Source organism: Pantherophis guttatus, chromosome 2, assembly GCF_059756535.1.
Source record: "Pantherophis guttatus breed Tessera chromosome 2, ASM5975653v1, whole genome shotgun sequence".
NCBI classification, from domain to species: domain Eukaryota; kingdom Metazoa; phylum Chordata; class Lepidosauria; order Squamata; family Colubridae; genus Pantherophis; species Pantherophis guttatus.
In genome coordinates this window covers 117,132,026-117,151,115 of record NC_142064.1, presented here as the reverse complement: position 1 = coordinate 117,151,115, position 19,090 = coordinate 117,132,026, and the positions used below count along the sequence as shown (strand labels likewise).

The 19,090-nt window shown below is 40.6% G+C and overlaps 1 protein-coding gene across 1 annotated transcript in view; it reads left to right on the top strand.

Moving 5' to 3' along the window:
* Window positions 1-19,090, top strand: part of SHFL (shiftless antiviral inhibitor of ribosomal frameshifting) — a 37,313-nt gene that overhangs the window by 16,099 nt on the left and 2,124 nt on the right. The window contains exons 3-7 of the mRNA XM_034434303.3: window positions 2-51; window positions 2,077-2,121; window positions 2,780-2,812; window positions 5,503-5,652; window positions 18,321-18,424. Of these exons, the coding sequence (XP_034290194.2) occupies window positions 2-51; window positions 2,077-2,121; window positions 2,780-2,812; window positions 5,503-5,652; window positions 18,321-18,424 (382 nt within the window). The remainder of the gene's footprint in view (window position 1; window positions 52-2,076; window positions 2,122-2,779; window positions 2,813-5,502; window positions 5,653-18,320; window positions 18,425-19,090) is intronic.

Below are 19,090 nucleotides of genomic sequence, written 5' to 3'. Positions count from 1 at the left end.
GATGGAGAGCCAGAAGATGAAGAGAAGCTCAGTGGTGATCCGATAGCATTGGTAATAATAATCTATTTAATTTAGATGCTCTGTTTCCTTTAGGCAAAATCTGAGGAGTGAAAGACCACATTGAAAGGGATATGATGGACACTAAATTGGGAAAGGGAATACAAAGAACCAAACTAGTTTAGCCTTAGAAGGGAAACTAGCTGCCATTCTACAGATTATTATGCTATATGATATTCCAGATGCTTTTTTCCCTCTTCCTGCTATTTTCTCAGTATAGGGTAAAAACAACTGTTTTAGAAACCATAAGGGTCATAGAGCCCTTATGATTGTTCTCCTTAGGTGTGCTGATGTGATTAGGCAGTTCTTGTTTTTATTTCTCTTCTCCACTGAAGTCAATAGGAAGGAAATATTTACCCAGATTTGAAGTTGGGGTAAACTGAAGCCATTCATGACTAAAGATGTAAGGCGGGGGGAACCCCATGTGTGCCTTTCACCTAAATTGCCCATGCCCTATCCAGAACTCTTCCCCAAAATCTTTTTTTCTCTTTGGAATATACCATTTAAAATTTTTTTAAAAATAATATATATCGTGTTTCCCCGAAAATAAGACCCTGTCTTATATTTTTTTGAACCCTGAAATAAGCGCTTGGCCTTATTGCCATGCGCTCAAAAGCCCGATTGGCTTATTATCAGGGGATGTCTTATTTTAGGGGAAACAGGGTATTTATAAAATAGTTAAGGGATAATGATGATATAAATTCGAGTACACAAATTTAAAAGAATATAAAAATATGTAATACATATAAAAAACTAAAGGGTAAATATGAGTTGATAACCAACCAATGTGAAATATGGTATGACTATACTGGTAATATATGCTAATGCATCATTAAAAGTTTTTAATACTTAAGGTATTTTATACCATTTTCTAATCAAACTATTTATCTATTAAATTTTGCAGGTACCTGATTAACATAGCTCAAATCATTAAAACCAAAGAGTAAGAGAGAAGCTATAGGTGATATTTAATGTATTAAGACAATATTGTAAATTATATCTAGACAATATGTCAAGATATAAATTCTAAAATCTGAATTTTGGATGTAGCACAATTCCATGCATAAAACTGTAATATAAAAGTGGAAATAGAAATGAATTCTATACAGCATGTCAGTGTGTATGAGAGTTCAGGACTGGGATAGGACATGGTAACAAGGTCAGCCAATGTATAGGCATAGCAACTAAGTCAGCCAATGAGGGCTGTTTGGGAGCTGAAACAGTTTGGAGCCTGGGCGTGGCTTAGGTTAACTGATATGTATAAATACAAGTTGTGTGCTCCTATTATTGTCCTTCCTTCTGTTAACTATGCTTCTGTGATTATGCTTCTGAGAACTGCTCTTGGTATTATATATACTGCTCAAAAAAAATAAAGGGAACACAAGCAGAAGACATCCGAGATCTGAATGAATGAAATAGCCTTATTAAATACTTGTTCTTTACATACAGTAGTTTATACACTGTTCAAACAACTAAAGGGAACACAAAACTACTGTATGTAACGAACGAAGTATTTAATAAGGCTATTTCATTCATTCAGATCTCGGATGTCTTCTGCTTGTGTTCCCTTTATTTTTTTGAGCAGTGTATATGTCTCATATGTTATAAAGAAGTTTCTTATGTAATTTGAATCCTGCTGAAGTTCATTTAATTGTGTCTGTGTGTGCTGCAACAAACTCTGACACAGCATTACTTTACTTTTTCAAGTTCTTGAAAATCAAGTTCTTCTAGATTTCAAAGCACATACCTACAATTTAGTTAGCCATTCTTTTACTGTTAAACCTTCACCAGCTTCATATTCTGCCATTATATCTAAGCTACTCTATCCATCTATCAATTGTAGTTTCCAGATGTAACATTCTAGGTTTGGCTTATTCATTCAATTATTTGCCATTCTAATTTCCCTGACAATATGTTTTTGTGACTTGGAAACTGTTCTTTGTTGTATGGTAGTAATTTTATAGTTGTCTATATTTCTACTGTCTACTTTTTCACTTTAACTTTTCTCTGTGTTTTTAGAAAGTAGTGAATAAACTGAAGAAAGAAGAGGAGCAGAATAAACAGGTGATTAAGGGAGAAGAATAGGGCAGCTACAATTGTGAAGATTACTTTGGTAACATTTTTTTTTCTATTTTATTTAGATCAGGTTCTCTGAGAAGCTGAACTGTCAGTTTGAAGTTTTAAGGAGAGAAAAATCTCAGTTAATTTTTTTTAGGCAAATCTAAAATGTCTTTTTTTGTCAATCCCTTTTAACAGTTAATAGACTGGTTAGCAGTTTAATCATTTGGCATGAAGAATTTATCAATTGTTGATAAGTAGCTCTTAAATCATAGGTGTGCAATGTAAGCCCTGTGCTCAGAAGCAATTTACTTAACATTTTCCACCTGCTTCTAAGTTTTTTTTTAATTTGAAAAAGAAATGAAATGGAAACCTAAGATATCGAAAAGCAAATCATTAGTCTCTCAGCATCATTATTTCCAGGTGTGCCTCTGAAGCCCATAGAATACACAGGCATTATTGGAAAATTAAAGAATAAGTAACTACATCTCTCTGTGGCCTATGTATTAAAAAAAGAAAGTGGAATGGGAAAGAACACCCAGGGGTCTACACTGTAGAAGCCATAGAGCAGCCTTATCAATTGTTTCCAAAGATACAATTTAACACTGCTATGTATGAAGTTTAACAAATGTCTAGCTTTTAATATATATATATTTTTTTGCAGGACGCAAAGGGCAAGGATGATAAGAAAATTAAGGTGAGAATAGAAATGCTAGAATATGATGGAACAGATTTTTCAGTACTCCCCAAGTGTAGCATAATTCCCTGTTCAGCTCCTCTCAGAAATAATCCATCAGGATTGACTGGTGCCAGGCTTCGGAACTCCTGGATGTAGGCAGTGATGGGCTGTTTTCTCTGTCTGATTATTTTGATTTGGGTGACAAAAATACCTCTATCTCAAATCCTCCTTCCCTGACCCTCTGCTCCAGTGTGGTAACACTGAAGCAGACAAAATGGCTTTGGTCAGGCCAGCTTCAGGGTTGACACAAGGTTTTACACTTAGGCAGGAAAAACCAAAGGTACAAGTACAGATTGGGCAAAAGTAGCTCAAAAACAGCAACTGTGAGAGGGAGTCCTAGTGCACGATTACTTAAATATGAGCCAGCAGTGTGGGTCAGCAGCCAAAAAAGCTAATATGATTCTTGCTTATATAAACAGAGACATAGAATTAAAATCATGTAAAGTATTAGTACCGCTTTATAAAGCTTTAGTAAATCCATACCTGGAATACTACATCCAATTTTGGTCACCACATTACAAAAAAGATGTTGAGACTTTGGAAGAAGTGCAAAGAAGAGCAACTAAGATGATTAAAGGCCTGGAGACTAAAACGTGAAGAACGGTTGCAGTATTTGGGTTTGGTTAATCTAGAGAAAAGAAGGAATAGCGGTGACATGATAGCAGTATTCCAGTATTTGAGGGGCTGCCACAAAGAGAAGGGGGTCAATTTATTTTCCAAATTAGGACAAAAGGCAGGACAAAAAACAATGGATGGAAACTAATCAAGGAGAGAAGCAACCTGAAATTAAGGAGAAACTTCCTAATAGTGAGGACAGTTAACCAGTGCAACAGCTTGCCTTCAGAAGTTGTGGGTGCTTCATCATTGGAGGTTTTTAAGAAAAGACTGACAGCCACTTGTCTGAAATAGTATAGGGTCTCCTGCTTGAACGGGGGAGGGGGGTTGGACTAGAAACCTCCAAGGTCCCTTCCAGCTCTATTCTGATTGATTGATAGATAGATGTAATGCCAGACCTGGCCCAAAAAGTAGCCCAGTTGTTTCAGGCTTCCATCATACTTCATCCCCAAGGGGGATGGTTGGAGTTTGCCCCAACCCGGGAGGATGACTGGTGCTGGGGGTGAGGATGGGGCAGAGTAGCAGTTGGAGATGGTGCAGCAGAGGGTGCTGATTGGATGGCCAGTGCCGCCATAATAGCCAGTACTGAGGCTGCTGGATCTGGTAGCACTGCCACAGGCTGGCAGCTAGGGCTTCTTCCACCAGGAAGGGGCTGGTCGCATATCCCAAACTCCTGGAATCTCCTGTCAGATAGTTGAGTGCTTAGTTGAACGCCGCGGCTGGTGTCCTCTTTCAACAGTTTCAGACCAATCTGGAGGCCGGCGAGTTTGACCCTGGGTGCCTCACAAACGTTGAACACCAGAGGGGGTTCTTCTGGTTCCTCCATCCTTCCGACTTCCCACAACCAGTGCCCCTCCCAGTGAACCCTCCTACTGGTGCTCCAGTATCATGGGCAGGGGCATTGGTCTCCCTCCTGCTATCTTCAATCAGACATCAAACTCAAGCTGGCCACACCAGGCTCCCTGCCTGGGATGTCAGGGTTTCGGGTTCTTCCTTTGCCCCAATGTCCTCCAACACTTCTGACTCCTTCTCAGGTAAGGACATAGTCACAGATCTGGCTTAATGTCAGCCATTCCAACTTGGCCAATTAGAAAAGAAAGACTCTAGACTCCATTATTAATGAAAGTACACTTTACTAAAGCCAAGTGGTTACAATGTAGCAAAGCCAGATCTGAGTTTTCTCACCCAAAGCATCTAGTTGACTTTTCTCTTGTTCCTACCTTCCCCCTTGGTTATCTCTAAGTGCCAATTACATTAAAACAAATTGTTTTTGTAACAGTCCTGGCTTAACAGGCTAGATGGTGCTGCATTCCATAATGTGACCTTGGAATGGCAGGTAGCTCTCACAGGATGGCATAAGTAGTTTCAATGCCCTTATGCCAGCTCTCCCCCCCCCCCCCATCCCCTTATACTTCCCCGCAGTTCTCTCCTCCCAGTATGTATGGCAGACTGGCAGCTGGCAAAGCATGGCTGGTGCACCAGGGTGGCAATTCTGACATCAGCCCTATTATTCCCCAACCCAACCTGAGAGAATTTTGTTCCCATTAGTGCTTTCCTTGGCAATAGATCTCAGAAATTAGGCCTACTAGGCTCCTGTATGTGTATGATCATTACTCTCTGGAGAATAACTCCAATGCCTGGCCAAATATCAGAACATTGAAAGAATTAAAATAGGAAAGCTACCTAAGAGTTGGAACAGTCAATTCTTCATCCCTTCATGACACATTAAATATTTTAGATATTTAATGGTGAAATAAAGAAATATTTATTGATGTTCCATCAAATTGCAAAATAAAACATATTTAGAAATATGTTGGAAGCTCTATTTAAATAGCTTCCTTCCTTACTAATCCATAGTACATTTCTCCACAGAATCAGTCAGAACTTCCATATGCATATCCAAAACCTTTCCCTTCCTTTCCCCTCCTAGTTGATGAAGCACATTAATTTAATCTATGGAGAAAATACTTGGATGTTTAATATTTTAGAGCACTTGGGATCACTTCCATGTCTTTCCTTTGTGTTTTCCTTAGGAGGTTGCTAAACAGCTGATGCCCTTGACAAAGGAAAATTTACAGATGTTCAATAATGCTCAAAACAATCGCATCCCTCCAGCTACTCGCCAGTTTTCCTGCCAACCCTGTGACCAGATGTGGTGGCGTCGGGTGCCAGAGAGAAAACAGGTCGGTGTGGTGGCCTTAATGCACAATCCTATCTGATAAATAGAATAGAATTCTTTATTGGCCAAGTGTGATTGGACACACAAGGAATTTGTCTTGGTGCATACGCTCTCTGTGTACATAAAAGAAAAGATACATAATGATTGCTTAGCCTTCAAAGGAAGGTGGTCCAAGAAAGCTGACTTCTGACTATACTGTTCTCGTGGCCTTACTGTCTTCCTTGCTGTTTTCTACTCTTGCCTAAATTGAAAAGAAAAAGACCATGTAAGTTTGTGATAAAACAGTCCTCCGCTAAATTCATATGAAGCATAGAGATTAGTATGTTCACCTGTCATTCTCATTTTAAAAGGAATTGGAACAAATTTTTGCAACAGAAATATTTACAAGGATACTTTCCTTACTGATACTGAAAATCAGCAATTTCCTGTCAAAGATCAGCAGTGTGTCTTCCAGAGAACGTCTAGGAGCTAGAAAAATGTGGTTGGGGGTTGCCTGAGGACCATGAATTATCCACCCTTGCTACAATTTCTTTGGGATGGAAAACTGTAGCATAACTAACTTGGGCATGTTTGTGTGAGCTTTTCCTGTCTTTCATTCTTTATCTCATAGTCATTCCAAGGACTAGTTGAGGTGAACCCATCCTAGGGTTTACTCCAAAGCTGCATTTTCCTGTAGGGATTCAGTATTTGAGTTGTGTCTGTTATTGTCGCATCTAATTTGATCATTTCCTCCCTTCTTTTATGAGACATGAAACCCACCATAATCTACACAGCTGCCAAATTTTTCATGGGTGTAATAAAAATTATGAAAATAATGACTTAAAAGCCTTATTTCTAAATTGAAATCATAATATGCAGATTTATACAGGTAGTCCTTGGGTTATGACTATTTGGTCAGCAACTCCTCGGAATTATGACAATGCTAAATGAGGGAGATTTACAATGACTTGTAAGCTTACGGTCCTCATTTAATGATGGCACCCTTGCCTGCTAGAATTGCTTACTCTAAGTGATGTGATCACGTGCTTTACAATTGGATCACTCATAGATTACAGTTCCCAGTCCCAGTTGCTGTTGTAACTCAAAGACTACTTCCAATTGTCAGAATATTCATGACTGGGAAGACATGGTAACAAGGTCAGCCAATGAATAAGCATAGCAACTAAAACAACCAATTGGGAGCTGAGACAGACTGGAGCCAGGACGTGTCTTAGTCTGCAGGTTCTGATTCTGTGCAGAGAAAGAGAAACTGAAACTAAGCAGTGTGTGTGTATGCTGTCTGCTCATCAGAGCTGAAATGAAACTGTGAATCTGCTGTTGGTATTGAAAACTTACTTCATGTATTATTGTGTATATAAAGAAGTTAATGAATCCTGTTGAATCAGTTTATCTGTGTGTGCTTCTGGATTTGATTTTTGCAAGAAACACTGACAGGTTATGGGCCCAGAGCGCACAGAAGACTGAATTGTAATTAAGCTGAGAACAAGGCAGATAAAGCTTGCAGAATGGCTGCTGTTGAATTTAAGGAGAGCTCTCTGCCTCGTTTGGGACAGAAGAACTATATTGTTTGGGCTGCAAAGATGGAATGTTTCCTGAAGGCTAAGGAGTTCTGGGATATCATTGTAAATCCACCACAGGTGTTTGCTGCTGCAGAGTAGAGGCATCATGATAAAACAATGGCTTATCTCATCTTGAGTTTGGAAGATGAATAGTTTTTGAATGTGACTGATTAAAAGAGTGCAAAGGAGGTCTGGCTGAAATTAAGAAATGTGCATGTGAGTGTATCAGCATGCAATATTGTTCAGTTATCAAGAAAATTATACAGAGCCAGTTTGCAACCAGGAGAACCTGTGGAACAGCATTTTGTACAAATGCAAACTTTGTTTGTGGAATTAGAACAGCGTGGATTGCAGTTTCCTGAGTCTCAGAAGGTATTGCTAGTGTTAAACAGCTTGGATGAAACGTGGGACATTGTTTCTGCAATGTTTGAGTGCAAACCAGAGTAGGAGTTGAGTTTGGAGGCTTTAAAACCTTGTTTGATTGCTGAGGAGAACAAACATCATTATGGAAAGAGCAATGAGGAGGAATCCCTGAGGTGGGGCCTAAGGAGCAGAATGGAAAATTCCATAGATTGGCTGTCTCCAAGGAGCCTAGCAACAGGCAAGATGTCTGTAAAGAGATAAGTAGCAACAGAAGATGTCAGATTGCAGCCCAGCGAAGACTTTGCAAGCAGAAAAAACAGCAACAATGGATGTGCTTCATTTGTGGTGAAACTACACATTTAAAGAGAGACTGCAAAGAAAAATCTGTTTGCAAAGAAAACATTATTTGCAAGACAGGAACTGTTTGCAAGGAAAATTGCAAGATGTACAGATTGCTGTTGCAAAAGTTAGCCGTTGCAATAACAGAGACAAATGGTTGATTGACAGTGGGGGAAGTCAAACAATTGTTAACAATTCTAAATTGTTTTACAGGTTAGATTCAGCTGCTGGAAATGCAGTAGCCTTGGCAAATGGCCAGAAGGCTAAGGTCATTGGAAGAGGCAGTGTGCAAATTCCATATTTGGAAACAAGGGTTAATGCTGTATTATGTGTGCCTGAAATGGAGCATAATTTGCTATGTGTTTCTAATTTAGACAAGCAAGGATTTGAGACCACATTTGTACATGGAAGGTGTCTCATAAAGAGAAATGGGAATGTATATGCACAGGGCATAAAAGAGGATACTTTTTATGTGTTGCAGGGACAAATGTGCAGAAACATTTGGAAATGTACCAAAACACGATTCATGTGTTCATCTCTTGCACAGGAAGCTTGGCCATGCTAGCTTCAGAGTTTTGCAACAAATGCAACAATTTGCAGAAGGGTTGAATTTAAAGGGATGTAAGGCATATTTGGACTGTGCAGTATGCAAATCATCAAAGTCCAAAGCATTCCCAGTAAGCAAGTATAGCACAAGGCAGACAACAAGAGCTCTAGAGCTGGTGCATGCAGATTTGGTTGGGCCAATGCAAGCCAGTTTGGGAGGATCAAAGTATGTGCTGGTCAGATGACTACAGCAGGTTTGGGTTATGCTATTTTTTTTTAAATTTGATTTATATGCCGCCCTTCTCCGGAGACTCAGGGCGGCTTACAATGCATTAAGCAATAGCCTTCATACTTTTGTATATTTATACAAAGTCAGCTTATTGCCCCCACAAACTGGGTCCTCAATTTACCCACCTTAGAAAGGATGGAAGGCTGAGTCGACCTTGAGCCTGGTGAGAATTGAACTCGCAGTAATTGCAGGCAGCTGGATGTTAAATGATGCCTTAGGAGGCATTAGCCTCCTACGCCACTCAGGCTCCTTATTTACTACAGAGTAAAATAGAGGGGCCACAGAGATTTAAGCAATGGGTAAGCTTTGGGGAAAGGAGATATAAAGAACAGGTATGGCAGCTGTAGACTGACAGAGGTTCAGAATTCATGTCAACAAGTTTTCAACGATGGTTGGGACAGTTAGGTATAAAACACAGATGCACAAATCCGTACACAGCAGCTGAGAATGGTGTTGTTGAGAGGCAAAATGGAGTCTTACAAACCATGAAGGACTCACTGCTGGAGGACTCTGGTCTGAGCAGGTCATTTTGGGGTGAAACCAGGTTGACTGCTAGTTATTTAATTAATAGGCCGTGGAGTTCATCCATTAATGATACTCCATATTCAATGCTATTTGGGAGGAAGCCATCTCTGGCACATTTAAGAGTTTTTGGAATTTATTTATTTATTTATTTATTTATTTATTTATTTATTTATTTATATACCGCCCTTCTCCTAGTGGACTCAGGGCAGTGCACAGCCAAAACTAAAACACATACCAATACAAAATTTAAAAGTTTTAAAAGAATTTCATGACTTTGGCCCCAAAATTTAAAACATTCAAACTAAAACCCATTGACAATTTAAAAAACTAAAAAATCTAGAAAAAGAGGGGGGGGGGGTTTTCCACGCCAGCCCTGCTTGATGGAAAAGTTTTTAGGGCACAGCGAAAGACCCGGAGATCCGATATCCTTCGTATCTCTGGGGGTAAATCGTTCCAGAGGGCAGGAGCTGCCACAGAGAAGGCCCTCCCCCTGGGGGTCGCCAGCTGACATTGCCTGGCTGACGGCACCCTGAGGAGTCCCTCTCTGTGGGAGCGTACTGGTCGGTGGGAGGCTATTGGCGGCAGAAGGCGGTCCCGCAAATACCCAGGTCCTATGCCATGGAGCGCTTTAAAGATGGTGACCAACACCTTGAAGCACACCCAGAAGACCACTGGAAGCCAATGCAGCTCACGCAGGAGAGGTGTCACATGGGAGCGCCCCAATGCGTGGGTGCATATTCCAAAAGCAGTTAGAAGAAAGGGACAACCAAAGGCTGGAAAGCTCAGGTTTATGGGCTATGAGCCAGGCTCTAAAAGCTATCGTTTTAGCGATGGGAGCAAAAGAATAGCAATTTCACGGTCTGCTAGCTTTGCAGAGCAAAATTGGAGCAGAATTTATGCAAATTTTTGGAATGATTCACTTAGTGACGGTGATCCATTTAGTGACAGTAACTCACTTAGTGATGGTGTCAGCGTTCAGGGAGGAGAAGCTGAAAAAGTTATGAAGCAAGAGAGGGTTGAAGCACAGGAGCAGTCAATGGCACACAGGTCAGAGCGATGGAACAAGGGGATTCCACCTGACATGTATTCTGCTAGTAAGGTTAAAGTGTGTAATGTATGGTATGAGCCAAGAAACTATAAGGAAGTGTTGGTATTGCCTAGAATTGAACAAGTAAAGTGGAAAGAAGCCATGGACAAAGAAATGAAATCCACGGATGAACATAAAGTGTTCACATCTATACAGCAAAGCTGTAAGATGCAAGTGGGTATACAAGAAGAAAGTGCTGCCCAATGATGAGATCCAGTATAAAGCAAGGTTAGTGGCACAAGGTATTTCACAGTTGAAAAATGTGCACTGTGATGAGGTATTCGCGCTAACTGTAAAGAGTGAAAGCATAAGGCTAGCACTAGCATTGGCAGTGGCACATGGCCATAAAATTTGGCATTTTGACATAACCACTGCATTCCTCAATGCAGAATTAGAGGAAGAAATTTACATAGTTCAAGCACCAGGGTATGAAAGTAAAAGGCCTAACACGGTGTATAAATTGAACAAGGCCATTTATGGATTGAAGCAGTCAGTCAGGAATTGGAATATCTGTCTAGATATTGCATTGAAAGGTCTTAGGTTCAAGAGTTGCAAGGCTGATGGTTGCACATACACTGGAAAGTTACAAGATGGGGATTGTAAACTATTAACATTTGTGGGTGATCTTTGTTTCATTGCAAAGGATGTATCATAGTAAAAAGGTTCTCAGGTATTTGAAGAGAAATGAGAATGTGGGTCTTCAAATACAGGTATCTGAAGAATATTAAGGTAATTTGATTTTATGTCTACTCCAGTCATGAAGGGAGGAGTGTCAGAATATTCATGACTGGGAAGATATGGTAACAAGGTCAGCCAATGAATAGACATAGCAACTAAATCAGCCAATTGGGAGCTGAGACAGACTGGAGCCAGGGCGTGTCTTAGTCTGCAGCTTCTGATTCTGTGCAGAGAAAGAGAAACTGAAACTAAGCAGTGTGTGTGCAAGCTGTCTGCTGATCTGAGCTGAAATGAAACTGAAACTGCTGTTGGTATTGAAAACTTACTTCATGTATTATTGTGTATATAAAGAAGTTAATGAATCCTGCTGAATCAGTTTATCTGTGTGTGCTTCTGGATTTGATTTTTGCAAGAAACTCTGACAGTAATCACTTCACATACTTTCATTTGAAGTAATGTGTATTTACTTTACAAACTATTATTTTAGATTATATTTGATGGTTTATTGTTCTGTATCACTATAGTAGTTTAGGTTGCATTTTAGTATAGAGACTTTCTGCCATGTTGGTATTTTACCTTATTCATTTTGATCTGATGTGTTGTATGTGATCTATATTATTACTGGTCATTGACTGAATATATACGCTGCATCTGCTTCTGGATAGATCCCATCAGTCGTGTGGCACTGACTCCTAACCCAACATTTGGAGCTTGCAACCTCAAGAAACAAGCTTTTTCCCATTGTCAGGGCATCTATTAATCCCATGTTTGGCTCTGGGACTAATGACCCTGGTTTAGAGAAGATGGGTCGTGGCTTATTCCTGGTTGCAATATTCTGATAAAGAAAACGCGAAGGAAAGGTTTCTAATAAAACTCATTTATTTGTTATAAAGAAAATAAAACACCTCACTATCTAAGAAAAAATTAATTGTTACATTTTGGCAAGCAAGATCTCCTGCCGGTCCAGCCGGACCTCGCTGGCAGGAGAACAAAGGAAAAAGAAGTGTGTGAAGGAATGTGGGTGGATGGACATGCGTAGTAGCTTCTGATAACAATTCTTGGCAAGGTACGGAAAGTCTGATAGTCCAGAAATAATTAGCTCAGCTGGTAAATAAAATAACGCAGTGACATTCCCCTTCTTTGCCAGTTGAGCGAATATCAGTACATCATCAAATAAGGCACATCTTCTTACGCAGATACTCGTGTTGAGCTGCTGGAAGTGGTTTGTTGAGCATATCAGCAATCTGATCATGTGTAGATACATATTGCATTTTGACAAAACCTTTTTTCACTAAATGTTTTATGTTTTGATAACGGATGTCAATGTGTCTGGACCTAGAACCTGTGAAATGAGATTCAGAAATATAAACCACCGATTCATTGTCTTCCATCACGGTAATCGGTCGGATCGGGTGTGTCCAGATATCTGTGACTAAAGCATCAAACCAAGTTAGAGAATTACATGCATCTGAAACACAAGCATATTCAGCTTCAGTAGATGAACAAGAAACAAAATTCTGTTTACGTACTTGCCAATAAACAGGACATCCATTTAAGAACATCATATAACCTGAAGTACTTTTACGTGATTTCTTATCACTTGCCCAATCAGAATCTGCATAACAACATAATTCTGCATAATCAGTATGTGTTGGTTCTAACAATAATTTCAAATGTTTAGTGTATTTTAGGTATCTCAATAATTTCTTAATACATGTCCAATGAAACTGTTTTGCCTTACCTACGTGTCGTGATAAGAGATTAACACTAAGTGCAATGTCGGGTCTGGTCCAACTACTAATGTACAATAGTGACCCAATGACTGAACGATAAAGTGTTTGATCCTCGAACTCAGGACTTTCTTCTTGTGTCAAGTTGTGAAAATCTGTTTGCATGGGTGTCTTTGTTGTGTTAGCATCCTTCATGTTGCAATGGTGCAAAACTTGTTCAATTTTATCTTCTTGTGAAAGACTAAACCCCTTCTGTGTTTTTTCAATCTGAACACCTAAATAAGTGCTAATATGACCTAATGATTTCAATGTGAAGTATCTCTGCAAAGCTTTGGCAAAAATTTCACTCATTTGCTTATTTGGACCAATATAAACAATATCATCAACATAAACAAGAACTATCTCATATGCATTGTTAGATCTTTTTGTGAACACGCACTCATCAGTTTCGGACTTAATAAAGCCCATTGAATTTAGTTTGTCAGTAAGACATAAATACCACATTAAACCAGATTGTTTCAGACCATAGAGACTTTTGTTTAGGAACCAGGTATCCCCTTCTTGCTGTCGGAATCCTGGAGGACTTCTCACGTAGATCTCTTCATCTAGGTCTGCATGTAGATAAGCCGTGTCAACATCAAACTGGAAAACTTCTAAACCAAGGATAGTTGCAGTTGCTAAAGCAATTTTTACACTCTCAGTTCTGACTGTCGGTGAGTAAGTATTTGTGTAGTCCTCAGGATAACGTTGAGCGAAACCCTGAGCTACAAGTCTGGCCTTGTACAGTGACTCACCATTTGGTTTCTTTTTGATTCTATAGACCCATCGAGTGCCAATGACCTTTTTGTTTGCTGGAGGTTTTGCAGGTGTAAATACTTTAAGTTTCTTTAGACTGTCCATTTCAACCTGCATTGCTTCAAACCATTTGTCTTGCTCTGAATCAGGGAGCTGCTTGATTTGTGTGAAATTATCAGGTGGAAGTGTAACATTGCAAATCAAAGGCAAGGGTGCTTTTGTCAGTTGCCAAGAATATCGTTGTGGAGGGATTCCTTTTGTGACCCTCTTGGAACGTCTCGGAACAACTGTCCAGTCTTCTTCTGCTTCGTCCTCGTCCTCACTTTCGTCGCTAGCGTCAGCATCCGCGGCTTGCGAAGACGGAACATTGGGTTGAGAAGAATCAGTGGAATCTTGATCATCAATCTGCGTGGCATCAGCAGTATCATCTCTGGGAAAGTAAACTCCAGGATCATTGGAATGAATCCTGGACCAGTCAATATCTTCTTCAAAATTAGCAGATTGGGAAATCACAATTACATGTTTAGAGTCAATAAATTTGCTCCATTTTGAGTTATCATCAATACCCATAAATCTCAGTCTCTTTGCTGCTGGACTTCCTTTTCTTCTTTGAGCTAAGGGAATGTTCACCATAGCATATGAACCAAAAATATGGATGTTTTTAAGATCAGGCTTGTAGCCATACAACATGAAGAAAGGAGTCTGATTTGTTACACTGCTCCAAGTACGGTTAACAATGTAATTTGCGTACTTGATAGCTTCACCCCAGTATATCATATCAAGATTGGCGTCTTCTAGGAGACAACACATCATGGTTTGCAGGACCTCTCCGTTGTGAGCCGATGTGTCAGGGGGTGAAGTCTGATGAATAATTCTATTCTTACGCATCCAGTCCTGGAAACGCTGAGACATGAACTCGGCACCACGATCACTCTGGATTCTGGCGATGCGAACTTGGTGTTGGGTAGAAACAAGGGTTGCAAAGTCTTTAAAGATCTGAAAAGTCTCTGATTTTTCTTTCATAGGATATACATATCCATATCTAGAGTAATTATCAACAATTGTTAGAAAATATTTTCTACCACCAAATGATGGCGGGAATGGACCAACTATGTCAATGTGAACCAAATCAAAAATGCGTGTTGACAGGCGTGTAGCGCGTTTGGGAATGGCTGCTGCTTTGGATTTGGCCTTTTTGCATACAGCACAATCCAAAAACACCTTACACCCCTTTAGATCCAAACCTTTTGCGAACTCCGGCATCTTCCTAAGAACACGGAAACTGGCATGCCCCAATCTTCTATGCCATTTGTGGATACACCTGGAATGCAAAGGTTTACCTGTTAGTGAATTCTCAACATTAACATTTTTATGCGGAACCTCAGGCTTGCTCTGAGCAACCTGTTTACCAATTCTATTTTTGTTGGCTTTAGGAGCCTTAGGGGTAGCAACAGGATCTCTCTCTGGAGCATCTCTCTCTGGGCCTGTGCGTTCCCTTTTTGGAGTTTGTATACTTGCCTGTGTTTGTGTTTTAGGCTTTGGCTTTAAGTAATAAACACCACCAATTAATATGGTTTCAGCAACAATATCTCCATCTTTAACTATGTAACTTGCTTTTTCAAGGTGGTGAACTTGGAACTTTAACATTCTAGACAAGTGACACTGACTAAGCAAATTACTGGTTGCTGTTGGTATGTAATAAACATCAGGAATGAATGCATCGAGCTCTTCAACATAAACAGTTCCTTTTCCTTTGACCTGACAAGGATGATTTGAAAAAGAATAAAGTTCACGTAGTTCTGGTTCAGGCTCGTGCATCTCAGTAAAAAGTTCCTTTCTGTAGGTAACATGCAATGCTGCACCACTGTCCAAAGTCCACAGGAGTCGTCTGTCATACTCTGGTTGAGGTTGTGGATCATTGGTTAAAACCAACGTGGCGAGTGGAGTTTGTGGATCACGCCGGGGACCACGACGACCTTGTCTTCCGCCTCTGCCTCTGCCTCTGGGATCTGTTCCTCTGGGCTGGTACGTGACGGGAGCTGGAACTCGTTGGGGACAATCCCTGGTGGCATGTCCCACACGATTGCAGGTGTTGCATCTTGGCATCCTTGGAGCGTAGGTCCTTCCTCGGAAGGGGCGTCTAGCTGGAGCTCTTGATGCGGGTGGTCCTCTCAAGTGTGGCGTGGCCAACATGAATGCCTCTTCTTCAATTAAAAGTCTACAAACATTGTCCACTGTGCGTTGAGCAATAGGGACTTGGTTAATTTTTGTAACAGCATCTTTCCATTCATAATTCAAAGAGTTAATAATGATGCTGATCATTTGAATATCTTCAATGTTATGGCCTCTTTCTCTCAATTCTGTTCTCAGTCCTTTCAGTTTGGTCAAATGTCCTCCAATTTGTTCACCAGGTTTCAATCTCGAACCGTGGAGTTCAGACATGAGTAAACATGAAGATTCAATTGAGATAGGCCTGTAGCAATTTTCCAATTCAGCCCAAATTTGTCGGGCTGTTGTATTTGGTGGAAAAGTGACCTGCAGTTCAGTATCCATGGACATCAATAATGTTGTGCGAGCTCTTATCTCTAGATCTCTTATTGCATAAGTCCAAGGTTGAGCAGGAGGATTGAAGACCATACAGTGAGAGCCTTCTCTAAGAAGCAATAGTGTAATCTCACTGACCCAGGCTTTGTAATTATGTCCTGACATTTTTAGTTTTGACTCACCAGTTAGTGGAGAGACAGAAAATGCCTGGTGAGGAGCCTGCACTTGGTGTGCTGGCTGTACTGGCAGAAATGCCTGTGGTATTTGCTGTGCCTGTTGTGGACCTAAAAATGGTCTTGGTTGTGCCATTGGAGGTGGGCCAGGAGGTGGCCCTATTTGCACTTGTGGCTGGGGCACATATGCAGGCATTTGTAGCTGCTGTGGCTGATGCACTGGAATCTGCTGTATTCCAGTTGCCATTTGTGCTTGATCTGCAATATTGGCATGACCTGCTGGAGATGCAGTCATTTGCCTTTGCTGCATAAAGCGTGCCTGTGTTTCTTCTAAAAGGACACCATCACCGCCAGGGGGTGTTTGAGTTTGGGCCTGTGGAAACACTTGTGGCATTTCAGCTACTTGTAGTAAATTACTTTTGCCAGCAGATGGTGCTGCACCTTTAGCTTCGGGCAGCTTTGCATACTTGGCATTGTATGCTTTAGAGTAGGAGTGGTTATGTAAGACATGTGTAACTTGATCAGGGAGACTTTCATGTGACGTATGCAGTGCTCTTTGTCTTAATTGGCCTGACACTGGATCCACCAGGGGGAGTGTCTTTGGCTCCGAGCAAGAAGACAAGATGGCGCTTTTTGAAAAATTTAAGTTATCTCCCTTATCTTGCTCAAGCATAGATATAGCCATTTTTGCCTGGGATAGCTGCTGTTCATAGAGTTTTATACGGTCACGAAAAGCTTTCATAGCCAGCTCATCCAGGGTGAGCTTAGAGCTTCGAGGAGAATAATGAATTGTTTCTCTCTCTGCGTGGGAGTAATTTTGCTCAGCAGTTTGCTTTGGCCTTGCATCGAGCGTTACAAATTCAGAAGGTTCTGGGAAGACAGGTTGAGAGCTGGCATAATTAGAAGGGGGAGTTACTGACCTCAGTCGTAATGCTTCTCCTTCAAAAACAGCTTCTGTCTTATCTCCTTCCATATCTGTTCCCACGGCTTCTTGTTCCAGGCGTGTGGCTGTAGTAAGGGGCTGGAATCTTGAGGGCGTTACTATCTCCTGTTCTTCTTCCAAAGAGGATAAAGCTCTGTGCTTCATTTTTCTCTTTTTCTTCTGTTTCGGCATTTTAGCAAAATAATTAGCGTACCTCAGTAGCTAAAAACTAATTGCCTATGCGCTCTTATCAGAAATAACAAAACAAGGAAAAAAGCCATAAATCAACCGTCCTCGTGCTATCAGATGTCAGGGCATCTATTAATCCCATGTTTGGCTCTGGGACTAATGACCCTGGTTTAGAGAAGATGGGTCGTGGCTTATTCCTGGTTGCAATATTCTGATAAAGAAAACGCGAAGGAAAGGTTTCTAATAAAACTCATTTATTTGTTATAAAGAAAATAAAACACCTCACTATCTAAGAAAAAATTAATTGTTACATTTTGGCAAGCAAGATCTCCTGCCGGTCCAGCCGGACCTCGCTGGCAGGAGAACAAAGGAAAAAGAAGTGTGTGAAGGAATGTGGGTGGATGGACATGCGTAGTAGCTTCTGATAACAATTCTTGGCAAGGTACGGAAAGTCTGATAGTCCAGAAATAATTAGCTCAGCTGGTAAATAAAATAACGCAGTGACACCCATTACTTCCTGCACCACTGCACCGGATGAAATATACATTCCAACACATTTTTCTTACAATTTTTTCCCCATTAAAAAGACTGATTGCCAATTTTCTCTCCCGTTTCTCAGCCCACATTTTGTACTAACCCAGATTGTATTTATGAGTTCTTGAAAACATCCATGATTCCCATTGGTAAGGCCAAAACAGAAGCACCAAGAAGAGAAGTGGGTTGGAATTACAGGACCTTGGTTGCAGCTTGCAAATGAAACAGATTGCAACGTGGTAGGACTCCAGGAAAGAAATTGCTGGGTTTACTCAACCTTAGCACAATGGTCACAGCAACAATGCACAACTCTGACAGAATTTCTGCTATGGTTACTATTATTGAGATTCTTTTGGGAGTTGGAAGCTTGTTCAGCTCTTTGTTTGGAATCTTTCACAGGTGTCCCGTTGCCACCGATGTGGGGCCCGCTATGATCCAGTGCCATATGATAAAATGTGGGGCACAGCAGAATTTAAATGTTCATCGTGTGGCCATACTTTCAGGTGAGAGGCAAATCCTGTATGGCCTGGTACAGTTACCATCCCCAAGTCTTAGAAAGCCACATATTTGTTAAATCTAGCAAATCAAAAATAGAGAGCATGTTAGTTGATCATCTTTTATTAGGCCATTTGATATACTTCAGGATGATGTGTGCTGACATATCCTGAATGACAAGATGTGGAGGCCTTCAAACCTTTCCTTGGTGGTTAAAACAGAAGAGCTATCTGAATTTTGGGAAAAGCAGCCTTCTTTCCTTGGGGAGAATTAAAAAATCCCAGTTTGCCACTCAGAAATAGGATGCTCTGTGTGGTTTCTAACTGAACAAGCTAGAACCTGGGATGGCGCTTTTTAGAATCTTCAGTCTGTACATAGAACACTCCCATACCTAAGAAGCATCCATTTGCATTATCATGATCATCAGAGTGTCTGGTGAAAGTGCTAGCCTAGAAATTAGAAGACTGAATTCTAGGCCTTCCTTAGGCCTGAAAGCCAGCAGGATGATCTTGGGCCAGTCACTCTGTCTCAGCCCAACCCAGCTCCCAAAGTGGTTGTGGGGAAAACAGGTAGTTGCTGTGAGTTAGGTAACCATGTAAGCTGCTGAAAAACAAAATAATAGAACAAAATATTTGTCAATTGTCATAAGATATTATGAAGACACTAATTACCAG